The 18,176-nt window shown below is 43.7% G+C and overlaps 1 protein-coding gene across 4 annotated transcripts in view; it reads left to right on the plus strand.

Moving 5' to 3' along the window:
• Nucleotides 1–18,176, plus strand: part of ttyh3a (tweety family member 3a) — a 217,371-nt gene that overhangs the window by 65,252 nt on the left and 133,943 nt on the right. For all 4 annotated transcript variants that reach the window (XM_086000409.1, XM_086000411.1, XM_086000412.1 and 1 more), the window contains exon 2: nt 15,884–16,050. In XM_086000409.1, coding sequence (XP_085856535.1) covers nt 15,884–16,050 — 167 coding nt within the window. The remainder of the gene's footprint in view (nt 1–15,883; nt 16,051–18,176) is intronic.

An 18,176-nucleotide genomic window follows, 5' to 3' on the forward strand; every position in this document is an offset into this window, starting at 1 on the left:
TCATAGAATCATAGAATTTTACAGCACGGAAGGAGGCCATTCATCCCATCGTGCCTGTGCCAGCTATTTGAAAGAGTTTTCCAATTATTCCCTCTTTCCCCACTTTTCCTTTTCAAGTATATATCCAATTCCCCATTGAAAGTTATTATTGAATCTGCTCCCACGACCCTTTCAAGCAGTACATTCCAGATCGTAAGAGCACATTGCGTTTATAATAAAAAAAAATTCTCATCTTCCCTCTGGTTCTCTTGCCAATAATAAATCGGCGTCCTCTGGTTATCAACCCACCCACCAGTGGAAACAGTTTCTCCTTATTTACTATCCATTAACCTTTTTAATAAGTAGGCTTTATTCGATTGCTTTGTCAAATGCAGAAATATTTAGTGAGGTCCTGCAACTTTGGTTATTTTAGTGAACTTGTATATCAGTGGCCTAAATGAGCTAGTTCTTTAGCAATAGCTAATTTATCAAACAGCTGAATTTAACATTGGACAACTGTGACATTGCTGATTTTCAGAGTAAGGGTGGCTCTGGAGTGATGAGATTCTGCTAGCAGAATACTGTTCAGACTGGTGGCTTAAATTCAACTGTAACTGAAATGACTGCGCAGGTTATATGATGTAACCATTTGAAGAACTTAATCCTGCTACTCAGCATGGCAACAGTCAGCTTCACTAGAACTGAGCTTGGATGTAATAATATAGTATGGCGGCCATGGTTTTTCCAGAGAATTAGGTAAACTGGATTTAAAAAGTTTCCCAAACCCAATTCATTAAAAGTAATGCATGTTAAATGAAGTATTGTTTTGTTCAGTCATTTTTAAAAACTTAAATTGCTTTAAATTCAGGAAATATAAATTACTACAGTTTGATTGTATCTGGAATCGTTTTGCTCTCAATGGTGCATATCCCTTCTTCCGGGTTTTCAGCTCTTAATCGGAGTCTGTAGTCAGTAATTTGCTTGCCCACTCGCTGTTTATCATGGTATACAGGCCGTAATTTCAAAGTTTACAGTTGACACGAAACTCGGAATTGTAGTAACTAGTGAGGGGAATAGTAACAGACTTCAGGAGGACATCGGTAGACTGGTGAAATGGGCAAACACATGCCAGATGACATTTAATGCAGAGAAGTGTGAAGTGATACAAAATAACAACAGAAAATGCTGGAAAAACTCAGCAGGTCAGGCAACATCCGTGGAGGGAAATTTGAGTTGACGTTTCGGGTCGAACCCTTCTTCAAAACTGGAAAGAAAAGAAAATAGATTGAAGGCAGGGCTGCGATCGGACAAAAGAAGTGAAAGAAACAAAAGAGCTAGACGAGATGGTAATAGGCTGAGATTAGGTGTAAAGTGTACTGGCAGGGCAAGAGATAGCTGCCAGGTGTGAGAGAGAAACAAAAGGAAAGGGTGGGGGGGGGGAAGGAGTGGAAAAATTACAAGAAAAAATGTGTAATAGGGACTGAGGTTATGATCTGAAATTGTTGAACTCGATATTGAGTCCGGAAGGCTGCAGAGTGCCTAATCGGAAGATGAGGTGCTGTTCCTCGAGTTTAAGTTGAGCTTCCGTGGAACAATGCAAGAGGCCAAGGACGGTGAGGTCCGAGTGGGAATGGAGCGGTGAATTAAAATGACAGGCGACCGGAAGCTCGGAGTCACCCTTACGGACTGAACGGAGGTGTTCCGCAAAGCGGTCATCCAATCTGCGTTTGGTCTCCCCAATGTAGAGGAGACCGCATCGTGAGCAGCGAATACAGTATACTAGATTGCGAGAAGTACCTGGAAGGGGTGTTTGGGGCCCTGGACAGTGGGAAGGGGGGAGGTATAGGGGCAGGTGTTACATCTCCGCTTGCACGGGAAGGTGCCAGGCGAAGGGGGAAGGGCTGTTTGGGGTGATAGAGGAGTGGACTAGGGTGTCTCGGAGGGAGTGGTCCCTACGGAATGCTGAAAGGGGAGGGGAGGGGAAGATACGTTTGGTGGTGGGATCACTTTGGAGGTAGCGGAAATGCCGGAGGATGATCCGTTGAATGTGGAGGCTGGTGGGGTGAAAAGTGAGGACAAGGGGAACCCTATCGTGGTTCCGGGAGGGAGGGGCAGGGGTGAGGGCTGAAGTGCGGGAGATAGAACTGACACGGTCGAGGGCAGTGTCAACCACGGTAGGAAGAATGAAAGGCAATATAAAGTAAATGGTACAATTTTAACAGGGGAGGGCAGGGATAGAGACCTGGGGTATATGTACGCAAGCCTTTGAAGGTGACGGGACAAGTTGAGAAGGCTGTTAATAGGCACATAGATCCTTGTCTTTGTAAATAGAGGCATAGAGTCCAAAAGCAAGGAAGTTATGATGCACCTTTATAAAACACTGGTTAGGCCCCAGCTGGGGTATTGTGGCTAATTTTGGGCACCGCACTTTAGGAAGGATGCCAAGGCCTTGGACAACATGGACCACTTTCCATACCTCGGGAGCCTACTGTCAACAAGGGCAGACGTCGACGACGAAGTCCAACACCGCCTTCAGTGTGCCAGTGCAGCCTTTGGTCGCCTGAGGAAGAGAGTGTTTGAAGACCAGCACCTCAAACCCGGCACTAAGCTCATGGTCTACAGAGCAGTAGTGATACCCGCCCTGCTGTATGCCTCAGAGACATGGACCATGTACAGCAGGCATCTCAAAGCACTGGAGAGGTACCACCAACGCTGCCTCCGCAAGATCCTGCAAATCCATTGGCAGGATAGGCGCACCAACGTCAGTGTTCTTGCTCAGGCCAACATCCCCAGCATTGAGCATGGTCAGAGCTTCGATCAGCTCCGATGGACGGGTCACATTGTCCGCATGCCCGATACGAGACTCCCAAAACAAGCGCTCTACTCGGAGCTCCGGCACGGCAAGAGGGCCCCAGGTGGGCAGAGGAAATGCTTCAAGGACACCCTCAAAGCCTCCTCGAAAAAGTGCAACATCCCCACCGACACCTGGGAATCCCTGGCCCAAGACCGCACAAAGTGGAGGAGAAGCATCCGGGAAGGCGCCGAACACCTAGAGTCTCTTCGCCGGAAGCCAAGCGCAAGGAGCGCACGTCAACCCAAGCACCCCATCCACCCGCCCCTTCAACCACCGTCTGCCCCACCTGTGACAGAGACTGTAGGTCCCGCATTGGACTCATCAGCCACCTGCGAGCTCATTTTTAATGTGGAAGCAAATCATCCTTGGTTCCAAGGGACTGCCTAAGAAGAAGAGGAGGAAGGCCTTTGAGAGGGTGCAGAAGGAATTTACTAGAATGGTACCAGGGATGAAAGACTTCAGGTACATGAAGAGACTGGAGTAACTGGGGTTGTTCTTGGAGTAGAAAAGGGGAGATTTGATACAGCTGTTTAAAACGATGAAGGGTTTTGATAGTGTAAATAAGGAGAAACAGTTTCCAGTGGCAGAAGGGTCAGTAATCAAAGGACACAGATTGAAGGTGATCAGCAAAAGAACCAGAGGCGACATGAGGGGGGGGGGGGGGGGTGCGGAAATGCAGCCAGTTGTTTTGCTCTGGAATGCTCTGCCTGAAGGTGGTGGAAGCAGATTCAATAATAGCGTTCAAAGGGGAATTGGATAAATGTTTGTTTGAAGGTGGAAGATGTTCAGGCCTATGGGGAAAGAGCAGGGGAGTGAGACTAATTGGATAGCTCTTTCAAAGAGCCTGTGCAGGCACAATGGCCGAATGACTACCTTCTGTGCTGCATCTCTGATTCGATGATTAGAAGTTATTCAGCTGTGCACTCTCGAAAGTATCTACATTGATGAATTAAAATAAATGCAGAATAGCTGTCGTGGTGGGATGGGGCTGCGGTTTAAAATGAATGTTATTTCAACTGGAGAAAATAGAGGCTTGCATAATGCCATACAAAATTGTGAATTGTTTCACTTTCATAGTTTCCTACATTCCTTTTAAAGAAAGAAAGACTTGCATTTATATAGCGCCTTTCACGACCACTGGACGTCTCAAAGCACTTTACAGTCAATGAAGCACTTTTACCATTTTGTAAACAAGAATGGTACGACTTATGAATTTCTGTAAATATTTGATCACAAACTTGTCACTTCAGTTACAAGCATTTTTATTACATTCACCAAATATGACTAGGCAATTTCTATGATCCTGCTTTGATGGTAGGCAACGACTCTTAAACACTGCCGTGTGACCCAATAATCATAACTAATTTGAACTAATGCTGATTTTATGTCATCTCCTACTTTGGGTGGATGTGAGAGAATTCTGATTTGTCGTGGTTTCATCCAACAACAACTTGCATTTCTTTAATGGCTTCTCACAGGAGTGTTATCAGACAAACTTTGACACTCAGCCACGTAGGGAGATATTGGGACAGGTGACCAAAAGGTTGGTCAAAGAGGTAGGTTTTAAGGAGCGTCTTAAAATAGGACAGCGAGGTTTAAAGAACAAATTCCAGAGCTTAGTGCCTAGACGGCTGAAGGCACAGCTACCAATGGAGGGGGCGAAGGAAATTGGGGATGCACAAGAGGCCAGAATTGGAGGAAGGCAGAGTTCTCAGAGATTGTAGGGCTGGAGGAGGTTACAGAGATTAGAGGAGCAAGGCTATTGGAGCGATTTGAACACAAGGATGAGAATTTTCAATTTGAGGCATTGCTGAACCGGGAGCCATTTTAGGTCAGTGAGCACAGGGGTGATGGGTGAACTGGACTTGGTGCGAGTCCAGATACAGGCAGCAGAGCTTTCTTTAGATGAGTTGAAGTTTGCGGAGGGTGGGAATTGGGAGACTGGCAAGGAGAGCATTGGAATAGTCGAGTCTGGAGTAACAGAAACTGCTTCTCCTTATTTACACGGGGATGAGGGTTTCAGCAGCAGATGGGCTGAGGCAGAGACTGAGATGGGTGATTATTATGGAGGTGGAAGTAGGTGGTCTTAGTGATGGAGAGGATATGGCGCTAGAAGCAGCTCGGAGTTCAATCTGACATCGAGGTTGCAAATGGTCTGGTTCAGCCTGAGACAGTTGCCAGGGAGAGGGATGGAGTTGGTGCCTAGGGAACTGAGTTGGTGGCGGGGGCTGAAGACAATGGCTTCGGTCTTCTCAATACAGGAAACTTTGGTTTATCCGGAGGTTAACTGTCTGGAATGCTCGATCCACCGGCAAAATTCAGGAGTCGGTTCAGTAAGTTTTTTTTTTTCTTTTCGTTGCTTTTTTTTTCACCAGTCAGGCTCTGCAAGGTCTAGCTAAAGCTGTTGCTTAGCTACAGAGATGCTTGCAAGCTACGGCCGACTGTTTAGAAGCTGTTGCTAAGCAACAGGGTTTGTTGCTAGAAGCTCCGTATGTTTTAACATTAGCGCTAGTTTGTCCGGCAGTTTTGATGGGACGGCAACAGCTCGGTCTCGTCGGTGCCGGCTATCTCTGTTTCCTGTATTTCATTGGAGGAAATTTCTGCTCATCCAATACTGGATGGCAGACAAAGCGTGACAAATCAGATGCAGTGGCAGGGCCGATAGAGGTGGTGTTGAAGTAGAGCTGGGTGTCATCAACATGCACGTGGGATCTGACATTGCGTTTTTGGATGATGTCAATGAGGGGCAGCAGGTTGATCAGAAATAGGAGGGGGGCCATGGACAGATCCTTGGGGGACTCTAGAGATAACGTTGCATGAGCGGGAAGAGAAGCTACTGCAGGAGATTCTCTGGCTACGACTGGATAGATAAGAATGGAACCAGGCGAGGGCAGTCCCACTCAGCTGGGAAACGGAAGAGGATGGTATGGACAGGCAATGAAAACAGGTCTGCTGGAATCCACTTTGTTTCATAAGTTTGAGGTTTTTACAGTGGCATTTGCAAATGCTGAAAATGCAAAGTGTCTGCTCAGTCAGTGGATTTGTTTAAAAAGTTAGCAAGCTACATATTTTCTCTTTGTAGGTGAGCAGATTTCTAAATTAGAATTCTGTAATTTATTTTACATAGTTATTCTTTACTCCAATTAATTTTTATTAACCTGTCTCCTAACATTGCTCCAGCAGCTAGCCTATATCATCCATTTGGTACAATATATTGCAAAAATATAAGGGGGAAATATGAATGATGCTTCGTTATCTTCTCCAACTGCACCCTTTTTTGATTTGAAGCATTTTAACCCCTTTTTTGACCGATGCTAATCCGTGGTTTTAACCCAGATTTTCTAGGCGACTGCGTTTCTTCGTCTTTTATGTTGCAATTACAATTCTGTATACAGTTCTTTGAAGTAACTGAGAGGGTGGATGAGGATAGTGCAGTTGATGTGTATGTGGACTTTCAAAAAGTGTTTGATAAAGTGCCACATAATAGACCGGAAAGCCCTGCAGCGGGTAGTCAAAACTGCCCAACGCATTACCGGCACCTGGCTACCGACCATAGAGCACATATACCAGAAACGCTGTTTACGGAGGTCACGGACCATCATCAAAGACCCTACCCACCCCAGCCACAGTCTGTTCGCCCTCCTGCCATCTGGGAGACGCTACAGATGCATTCGCACCCGAACGACCAGATTTAGGAACAGCTTCTTTCCCAGGGCTGTCATCCTACTGAACTCCACAAATAAACTCTAAAGCCTGCACATCTGCCAATGCACTTTATTATGTTTATGTTAATGTATTACAAGCCAAATGAATGTTGAATAAATGTCTTAATCTAAATGTACACTCTCGGGAGCCGCAAGCCTACATTTCGTTGTACTGCACTTGTGCACTAACAATGACAAAGTTGATTATATTATTATTACTTTTATTACTTGTTAGCTAAATTGAAGCCCATGGGATTAAAGGGGTGGTGGCTGTGTAGATGCACAATTGATTATGGGACAGAAAGCAGAGCGTAGTGGTGAATGGTTGTTTTTCAAACTGGAGGGAAGTGTGCAGTAGTGTGGTTTCCCCCCCCCCCCCCCCCCCCCCACAGGGGTCGGTGTTGGGACCACTGCTCTTTGATATTTATTAATGACCTGGACTTGGGTATACAGTGCTTCATTTCAAAGCTTGCAGATGACACAAAACTTGGAAATGTAGTAAACAATGAGGAGGATAGTAACAGACTTCAGAAGGACATAGACTGGTGAAATGGGCAGACACATGGTAGGTGAAATTTAACAGACATGAAGTGATGCATTTTGGTAGGAAGAATGGGTAGAGGCAATATAAAGTAAATGGTACAATTTTAACGGGGATGCAGGAGCAGAAGCACCTAGGGGATGTATGTACATAAGTCTTTGCAGGACAAGTTGCGAAGGCTGTTAAAAAGGCATAGGGGACCCTTAGCTTTATAAATAGAGGCATAGAGTACAAACGTAAGGAAGTTATGCTGAAGGGATATTTACTAGTCCTAGCCCCTTCAGGGCTACCCCGGATCAGGCGTATTTCTCAGATGTTCACTTTCAACTACAGTTTGAGGTAGCCGAACTCTAAAGACGCTTATCCGGGCTATCTCCCTAAAGGAAAGGAACAACCCGAGAATGTTACTGCCCTCCAGATAGCGCTTTTAATAAGTTTAGAAAGACTAACGTCCCGGATATTATGAGGGTTTGGAAAACTCCCCCAGAAATGTGTAACTTCACCAGAGTGTACAGAGATTGAGTTCGTGAGTTTTTGATACAGAAGACTTGAGACAATTCTAAAAATATATAGATTTATTAAAAGAACCAACATGCAATTTACAGTTGGTGAATCAGTCAATCGCAACATTAACAGTTCTAAAAAGAGAAAACATACGGGCCCAGAAATTCGGGTCGGGGGCTTCCCGGGGTGCAAGCCCGCGATCTGCACTTAACTAGCGCGCCGACCGTTGAGCTGTGGGCCCCCGTGGAATTCCGATCCGGGGCCTGCTCCAGCTGCCAGCGTGCAGTGCTTGCGTATCCCAGGGGCACAGTTAGTTCGAAGCGTCCCCTGGGATCACGTGGGCCATGGGGAGCCAATCGGAGCAGAGAATGCTCCATTCGTAAGTCTGACAGGAAGTGCTGTCAAACTTAGAAATACTACGGGTCCTTTCTTCTTATAAAACATCACTAAATCTTCAAATAAATTTTTTTTTTAAATCACTTTTTAAATAAACTATAAATTAAATGAAATAACTATTTTAAACAATTTAAATTTTTGAAAAAAATAATTTTATTTTCTAACGGGGCTAAAAATAAATGTACCTTGCTTTAAAGTATTTAAAAATAATAAACCGGTGGAAAAAATGTTTTAATTTTAATTAATTCACCACTTACCTTGTAAAAAGCAGGCCTTATGCCTGCTTTTTACATTTCTAAATTCTGCAGGCTTACCTTCCCGGGAAAACCTGTATTTAAAAAAAAAACAAAAAAAAAACAACAAAGTTCGATGCGCACGCGTTCAACCTCTAAACCCCTGCTTTCAGGGGAATGGAAGTGCCGGTTTCCCGCGCATGCGCAAGTGCATGCAGGAAACCAGCACTTCCATTGGGCCTAAGGGTGAGTACCCCGTGCGTACTCACCCGTGGTGACCCGAATTTCTGGGCTAGTATCTTTTTAACAGAATCTTACTTTTAAATCTTAGCTTCGCTACAGTATTACAGTTCTTAAAGTTCTCTTATACAGGATATCCATCAATATCAAATACCTTTGATCCCCGAGGTACAAAGACTTGGAGACTACAGAGCCGCCCCTGCAGCTGAGAATCGCTTTGCCCAATTAAAGCGAGTCTGATATTCCATTTGAGAGGTCAATATTTATACCCTTTTCCAGTGGTATTTCCTTTAAGGTTTTCTGCTGATGCAAGTTAATTATTTCTATTCATCTTTCTGCTGACCTCTGCAATTCTTATTGCCACATCAGTCAGAATCTTGGTGTTCTAGGGTCGCCATATAAAAACGGTGTGATGGGCAGGTGTTCCTTATTTTGTCATCTTTGAGGGCAGATGTTCCTTATCTTTGTGCTATTTTTACAAAGTTTAAATTAGAACACCTTATCCAGGGTGAACCATTGTTTTGATCCCAAAAGGTCAGCTTGTCGGAGCCTGCACCTTCTGTTTCAATAAAGTTATTTATTCAGGGTCAACAACTGTCTTATCTCCGTAGCCAGAATGCTTTCATAGCTATTTCATAATTAGGTTTCTAAATTTCCAAACCCAGTTTGTCGTGTTTTAATAAGGCCAGAACTCCTTCATAAGCTGGTGTATTTTTCTAAATAGGTTATATGGCTTATTCCTTCATAATGCGAAACCTTTTAAAAACACTGGTGTGGCCAATTCTGGGCACCACACTTTAGGAAGGATGTCAAGGCCTCAGAGGGTGCAGAGGCGATTTACTAAAATGGTACCAGGCATGAAAGACTTCAGTTACGTGGCGATACTAGAGAAACTGGGGTTGTCCTCCTTAGAGCAGAGAAGGTTAAGGGGAGATTTGATAGAGGTGTTCAAAATCATGAACGGTTTTGATGGGAGTAACTACGGAGAAATTGTTTCCAGTGGCAAAAGGGTCAGTAACCAGAGGACACATTTGAAGGTGATTAGCAAAAGAATCAGAGGCGACATGCCGAGCTTCTGATTTTAGAGTATTTACAGCTGTCAGTACCTTATTTACATTTTAAAAAAAACTGCAAGATCTGAAACAAAAATAAGAAATGCAGGCTTATAGAATCATAGAATGGTTGCAGCACAGCAGGAGGCCATTCGGCCCGTGCGGCTCTCTGCAAGAGCAGTTCAGCTAGTCCCAATCCCCCGCCGTTTCTCTATAACCCTGCAATTTTTTTCCCTTCAGGTACTTATCCAACTCCCTTTTGAAAGCCACGATTGAATCTGCCTCCACCACCCTTTCAGGCAGTGCATTCCAGATCCTAACCATTTGATGTGTTTAATAAAAAAAAAAAAAAAAAAAGTTTCTCCTCCTGTTGCCTTTGAATCTTCTGCCAGTCACCTTAAATCTGTGCCCTCTGTCCTCTGGTTCTCGACCCTTCCGCCTATGGGAACAGTTTCTCTCTCTCTACTCTGTCCAGACCCCTCATGATTTTGAACACCTCTATCAAATCTCCCCTCAACCTTCTCTGCTCTAAGGAGAACAACCCCAGCCTCTCCAGTCTATCCACATAACTGAAGTCCCTCATCCCTGGAACCATTCTTCTAAATTGTTTCAGCACCCTCTCTAAAGCCTTCACATCCTTCCTAAAGTGTGGTGCCCAGAATTGGACACACTACTCCAGTTGTGGCCAAACCAGTGTTTTATAAAGGTTCATCATAACTTTGTTGCTTTTGTACTCTGCCTCTATTTATAAAGCCCAGGATCCCATATGCTTTTTTAACCTCTCTCAACCTGTCCTGCCACCGTCAATGATTTGTGCACATATACCCCCAGGTCTTTCTGATCCTGCACCCCCTTTAGAATTGTATCCTTTAGTTTATATTGCCTCTCCTCATTGTTCCTACCAAAATGTATCACTTCGCACTTTTCTGCGTTAAACTTAATCTGCCACATGTCCGCCCATTCCACCAGCCTGTCTGTTCTCTTGAAGTCTATCCCTATCCTCCTCATTGTTCACTATACTTCCATGTTTTGTCTCATCTGCAAATTTTGAAAATGTGCCCTGTACACCTAAATCCAAATCATTAATATATATCAAGAAAAGCAGTGGTCCTAGTATCGACCCCTGGGGAACACCATTGTATACTTTCTTCCAGTCCGAAAAACAACTGTTGACGACTACTCTGTTTCCTGTCACTTAGCCAATTTTGTATCCATGCTGCCACTGTCCCTTTTATTCTATGGGCTTCAACTTTGCTGGTAAGCCTATTATGTGGCACTTTAGCAGATGCCTTTTAGAAGTCCACCACATCAACCGCATTGCCCTCATCAACCCTCTCTGTTAGCTCATCAAAAAACTCAATCAAGTTAGTTAAACACGTATTTGCCTTTAACAAATCTATGCTGCCTTCTCTTAATTAATCCATATTTGTCCGAGTGACTGTTAATTTTGTCCCTGGTTATAGTTTCTAAAAGCGCCCCCACCACCGAGGTTAAGCTGACTGTCCTTGCACTCTTTTTTGAACAAGGTTGTAACATTTGCAATTCTCCAGTCTTCTGGCATCACCCCCATATCTAAGGAGGATTGGAAGATTATGGCCAGTACCTCCGCAATTTCCACCTTTACTTCCCTCGGCATCCAAGGATGCACCCCATCCAGTCCTGGTGACTTATCTACTTTAAGTACAGCCAGTATCAATTTTTATCCCATCCAATTTCTCAACTACCTCCTCTTTCACTATGACTTTGACTTTGGCAACATCATCTTCCTTGGTAAAGACAGATGCAAAGTACTCATTTAGTACCTCAGCCATGCCCTCTGCCTCCATGCGTAGGTCTCCTTTTTGGTTCCTAATCAGCCCCACCCTCCTTGCTACCCGTTTACTATTTATATGCCTAGAAGACTTTTTGATTCCCTTTTATGTCAGCTGCCAGTCTATTCTCATACTCTCTTTTTGCCCCTCTTATTTCCTTTTTCACTTCCCCTCTGAACTTTCTGTATTCAGCCTGGTTCTCACTTGTATTCACGCCCCATTTTTCTGCTTTATCTTACTATGTCTTTCGTCATCGAGGGAGCTCTGGCTTTGGTTGCCCTACCTTTTCCCCCTCATGGGAATGTACCTCGACTGTACCCGAACCATTTCCTCTCTTTAAAGGCAACCAATTGTTCAATTACAGTTTTGCCTGCCAATCTTTGATTACAATTTACCCGGGCCAGGTTCGTTCTCAACCCACTGAAATTGGCCTTCCTCCAATTAAGTGTTTTGACTCTAGATTGCTCTTTGTCCTTTTCCATAGCTAACCTAATCCTTATGATACTGTGATCACTGTTCCCTAAATGTTCCCCCTACTGACACTTGCTCCACCTCATTTCCCAGAACCAGATCCAGCAATGCCTCCTTCCTCATTGGGCCAGGAAAGTACTGATCAAGAAAGTTCTCCTGAACACACTTCAGAAATTCTTCCCCCGCTCTGTCCTTTACAATATTACTATCCCAGTCTATATTAGGATAATTGAAGTTCCCCATTATCACTACTCTGTAGTTCTTGCTCCTCTGTAATTTCCCTGCATATTTGCTCCTCTATATCCTTTCCACTAGTAGGTGGCCTATAGAATACACCTAGTAGTGTAATGGCACCTCTATTATTTCTTAACTCTAACCAAATAGATTCTGTCCTTGATCCCTCCTGGACATCCTCTCTCCAGCACTAACATTTAGCATCTGTAAGAAGAAAAGACAAGTTGATGTTTTGGTTGTAACCCATCATCTGAACTGAAAGCAAAGTAAGTTAGTAGCATTTGGAAAATAAAGGAAGAGCAAAGAAACGACAGCTACTGTAATCACAGAGAAGCTGTTAATGGGCTGAATGATCTGCTAATTGTTTAATAGTAAAGCAGGGAAAGGATAACCTCAAAACAAAAACAGAAAATGCTGGAAATACTCGGGTCGGGCAGCATCTGTAGATGCTCTCAGTAAGGCAATGAAAAGACATTAGAAGAGCGTGCAAATAGCTTAGACAGTAAAAAGTATGGGAAAGACCCACATGAAAAAAGGCAAACCAACTTTCTAACCGTGCTGTTCCATTTCTGTTTATACCATATGTAACTTGCCTCCTGTAAGACACCTTATTGAATGTCTTCTGTCAGCCTTGACTCAATGGTAGCGTTCTCTCTCCTGGGCTCAAGCTCCATGCCAGGACACTGACTTCAGTGTAATACTGAGGAAGTACTTCATTATTGCAGGTGGCACCGCCAATGGATGAGACATTGAACGGGGGCCCTGTCTACAGGGTCAGATAGAATAAAGATCCCATGGCACTATGTGAAAAAGAGCAGGGGAGTTCTCCCGGTGTTCTGACCACTTATCCCTCAATCAACATCACAAACAGATTATCTGGTCATTCAGCTCAGTGTTTGCAGGATTTTTGCTCTGTACAAATTGGCTGCTGAGCTTGCCTACAAAACAGTGACGACACTTCTTCAAAAGTACTTCATTGGCTGTAAGATGTGAAAGGCAATGTATTAATGCAAGTTCGTTCTTTCTGTGCATTCTTGATGGTGTATATCATTGATTAAAATCACCGCCTAATTTTACAGAGTTGTAGACACTCGGTATCCACCAGCTGTTGTTTGTTTCTTTATGCTAGGATAAAAGCAGTTAAAATGAGTCAACATTTGATTATTGCTCTTTGGATATTTACTCCTCTGATTACATCATTATTGACTGGCCAGTTTCCTGCTTACAATCGGAGAGTGTCTTGCCTGTCCGTGGGTGATCTTTCAGCATTATAATACCTGTCGTCTGTATAATTTTTCCACTTTAATCAAAATTAATTCTCGCGGCAATTTATTTCCTATTTGAAAGAGTGGTGGCAGATTTTGCCCTTTGCTTGCTTCTATCCTGTACCCTTTTAAATGCTAACACCGTGCTCTTTTTTTGTTTTCATGGTGTTTTGGGGCTTGAACCTTCACCTCTAAATGATGATGGTGCAATATTTTAGTTCCTTATCTTGTAACAGGAAGCAACTGGTGCCACCAAATGAATATGTCCATTAGTTGCAAATAGAGTTGCACTTGAGTGATTTTAGGTGGCAAATTACAAATCTTGGGTCATTTTTGATTTAGTTGACTGACTTATGTTCAGTCTAAAGTTTTAACACCACACAAATGTCTATTTTTACAGCTGTATTGTCACATACAGCTGATTCACCAACAGCAGCTTCCACTGTGTACATTTATTTCGAACGTATGCAGTGGGTGAATGATGTCCTCATTTCAAAGATTCCCAAAGTGCATTTAAAGTACCTATAGTAAATATGTGTATAGTAAATATGTTGAGTGTATACATTCTCCATTAAAGTGAAAGTGTTAAATAAGTTTCAGAAAAAAAGCAACCATTTAACTTAAGTTTTTTTTTAATTTGAAGAACAATGCCGAGTTCTGAATGCAGATTAATGGGAATAGTTTGGCTCGTTCGTCCCCATACATGGAACTGCACCATAAACAAAGTTGAAGTGTGAAATTGTCCACTGATTTTAACCTACAGTAATAATTAAAAATCAAATATGCTTAAATACAAGAAATCCAGAACCCTTCTCTCTGCTGATCATGTTTACCTGTCTCCATCACATTTCCCACCAATACAGGACACCTGCCAATGTGAATTCAGATTTGACTCTTTGCCATGTCTGTTTCTGCACACCAAAACTTTAGGCAGCTACCATTGCTGCCATTGTAATGTCCTGACCTGCTTTCATATTAGGTTATGGTTTTGCAGAGGCTTTAAGTGGGATTTTTTTTGTCATTTTGAAAACAATCGGTGTAAAAAATCTTTCCATACTCAAGTCAGCATCTCTTTCATCTCTGTCTCCATCTCCGGGGATAGGTTATTGGCCAACATTCACTACAAGCCCACTGACTCCCACAGCTACCTGGACTACACTTCCTCCCACCCCGCCTCCTGTACGGACTCTATTCCATTCTCCCAGTTTCTCCGTCTCCGCCACATCTGCTCCGACAATGCCACCTTCCACACCAGTGCTTCCGACATGTCTGTTCTACCTCCCGCACTTCTGCCCTCACCCCTGCCCCTCCCTCCTGGAACCACGATCGGGTTCCCCTTGTCCTCACCTTTCATCCCACCAGCCTCCACATTCAACGGATCATCTTCCGCCACCTCCAACGTGATCCCACCACCAAATGCATCTTTCCCTCCCCTTTCAGCATTCCGTAGGGACCGCTCCCTCCGAGACACCCTAGTCCACTCCTCTATCACCCCCCAGCACACCTTCCCCTTTGCCCGGCACCTTCCCGTGCAAGCGCAGGAGATGCAACACCTGCCCTTATACCTCCCCCCCCCCCCCCCCCTTCCCACTGTCCGGGGCCCCAAACACCCCTTCCAGGTGAAACAGCGATTTACTTGTACTTCTTGCAATCTAGTATACTGTATTCGCTGCTCACGATGTGGTCTCCTCTACATTGGGGAGACCAAACGCAGATTGGGCGACCGCTTTGTGGAACACCTCCGTTCAGTCCGTAAGGGTGACCCCGAGCTTCCGGTCGCCTGTCATTTTAATTCACCGCCCCATTCCCACTCAGACCTCACCGTCCTTGGCCTCTTGCATTGTTCCACGGAAGCTCAGTGTAAACTCGAGGAACAGCACCTCATCTTCCGATTAGGCACTTTACAGCCTTCCGGGCTCAATATCGAGTTCAACAATTTCAGATCATAACATCGGCCCCTATTACATTTTAATATATTTTTTATCCACACCTTTTGGTTTGTGCCTTTTCCCTTTTTTTTTCTTTCCCACATGGCAGCTGTCTCTCATTCTGCCAGCGCATTTCACACTTCATCTCGAGCCGTCTTTTGTCTCTTTACTTGTCCTGTGACCATCGTGTCTCGTTTTAATACCTCTTAATGTCTCTTCACTTCTCTTTTGTTCTTTCATCCCCTCCCCCATTTCCCAGCCCCCAAACTGGCCTTTTAATCTGTTTCATTTCCTGCCTTTTTTCTCAGTCCTGACGAAGGGTTTCGACCTGAAACGTTGACTCTCTTTCTCTCTCCACGGATGTTGCCTGGCCTGCTCAGTTTTTCCAGCGTTTTCAGTTATTTCTCTTCCATCTCCTCTGAATCCCCACTTCTGGCCCCTACCCCCAAAAAAGCACACGTTCATACTTTACAGTGATGTACAATATATTCAACGTGATGTTATATAATCAGTGATACACAGATAAACGGGGAAATCTGTTAGGGCCTTAGTTAAATTACTAGATTCTTCAGTATGTATATTGTGAATTTTTCTGAATTTGTGGGCTAAAGAAATAACTCCCAGTTGATGCATTGAATTGAATAGTAACCTTTCCCCCTCTTCTCCTGCAGTCACTCTTGCTGTTAGGTGGAGTTGCTCTGGTCTGCCTCGCCCTCAACCTCCTCTTCCTTCTCTTCTATTCCTTTTGGCTGTGCTGTCGGCGGAAGAGTGAAGATCAGCCAAATGCAGACTGCTGCTGTACAGCATGGTGTGTCATCATAGCAACACTTGTGTGCAGGTAAGGACAACTCATTCAGTATGAGATTAGTGTTTCTCTTGCAGAAGGCATTTACTAGGGTTTGAAAGTTTTTGTCCTAGTGACACGGTGAACTCTTATTTGAGCAGTGTTGGGTTCCTCTGCTTTGCCATGTTATGACACAACTCCAGTTCATATCTGTTTTTCTCCACAGCAAGTTCCTATCGCAGCCATGTTAAGGGGAGCACCAAACAAACTGAAATGCTTCCATAACAAGTCACTCAACCACTATTGGTCATCTCTTCATATGTAGTTAACAAATAGCATTTGCAGAGGCTGCGCAACAGGTCCTCTTCCCTGTCTCTTGGTTAGGGAATGTTGCAGTGTGGAGAAATTAAAATGTGCTGAAAGAGATTTCACTTGGTGCTTGCCAAATGCAGCGGTTATCCTGACAAACAGTTTAATACTGATTCTTGGTCATCTTCATAACACTAACCTTTTTGTAGTACTCACTTTATCTACATGGGGAAATGGTAGTTTGAATTGAGATGCTACAAGTTCCCAATTCTGTTTTGTATGTACCAGACTGATTTGGGTTCTTCGTGCTTTGCAGAAGTGAGCCTGCAGTAAGCCAATCCTCAAGCTATATTGACAGGGGCATGGATTAATCCATTGTAGATGTAGAACCATGTAGGACCCAACAAAAGGTAGGGGCGTGGGAAGAGAAAATGAAAGCTGCATATTGAGAGTATGAAGAACACATTTTATGATTTTGCTATAAATACAATAAGCAGAAATCTTCCTCCTTGGTAATATATTAAGTGTATAATGTGCACTTCCTGTAACACCTTCCCCTTCAAGCTTTGTTGGTAACAACTCTATTGTCTCTTTTTAAAAAGCAGCTTATCCTCCAACTCACCATGAGCAATGCCATGGAAGATGTGTTAGTAATCCAATCCGAAACTAGGGTCCTAAATCTAAACGAAGGAAACTATGATGGTATGAGGAGTGAGTTGGCTATGATAGATGGGGGAGCTTCATTAAAAGGCATGACGGTGGATAGGCAATGGCTAACATTTAAGGAACGAATGCATGAATTACAACAGTTATACATTCCTTTCTGGCGCAGAAACACAAAAGGAAAAGCAGCCCAACCATGGTTAACAAAAGAAATTAAGGATAGGATTAGATCCAAAGAGGATTCATATAAAGTTGCCAGAAAAAGTAGCAAGCCTGAGGATTGGGAGCAGTTTAGAGTTCAGCAAAAAAGGACCAAGAGATTGATAAAGAGGGGAAAAATAGAGTGAGTAAACTTGCAAGGAACATGAAAGCAGATTGTAAAAGCTTCTACAAGTATGTAAAAAGAAAAAGATTGAAACGTATAAAATTCTGACAGGGCTAGACAGACTGAATGCAGGGAGGATGTTTCCCTGGCTGGGGGAGGGGAGGGGGGGGTTCTAGAACGAGGGGTCACAGTCTCAGGATATGGGGTCGGACATTTAGGACTGAGATGAGACATTTCTTCACTCCGAATTCTCTACCACAGAAGGCTGTGGAGGCCAAGTCACTGAATATATTTAAGAAGGAGATAGATAGATTTCTAGACACAAAAGGCATCAAGGGGTATGGGGAGAGAGCGGGAATATGGTATTGAGATTGAGGATCAGCCAGGATCATAGTGAATGGCCTACTCCTGCTTCTATTTTTCTGTTTCTAATTTAGAAATGTTGTCTAGGTCCTTCTAAAGAAGGAATGTTGCACTTGGACATTGTTGTGGTATCATTAGTGACATCGAATTTTAGATGCTGAGTTTCTATAAATAAATATCTGTCCATCCAGACGAGAAACAGGTGGGCTCTCGTGAAGTTCTGTGGGACATTTTTGAAAAAGAAACTTGAGGTGGCTAGAGAATTAAAAATCCAAGATGAATGAGCTTATATGGTGCAGTTCTGGAATGGTACAGTAGCCTTGACATTGAGAAATTGACATTCAAAAAGGGAACTGTTCTGAGCATCAAGTTTCTTCTTGGAAAACACGGATACTTGCCCTGTTATAGAGTTGCAATTCAAATTAACTCAGATACTTTTCCTCCTGTCCAGGGTGAAAGTTCATTTCCTTAGGCAAGCCCTCGTTCCCTGCGAACCAAAAAGTGACGGTATGTAATCTAG

The sequence above is a fragment of the Somniosus microcephalus genome, chromosome 11, assembly GCF_052327205.1.
Source record: "Somniosus microcephalus isolate GS21.2 chromosome 11, FLI_Smic_1.0, whole genome shotgun sequence".
Lineage (NCBI taxonomy): Eukaryota > Metazoa > Chordata > Chondrichthyes > Squaliformes > Somniosidae > Somniosus > Somniosus microcephalus.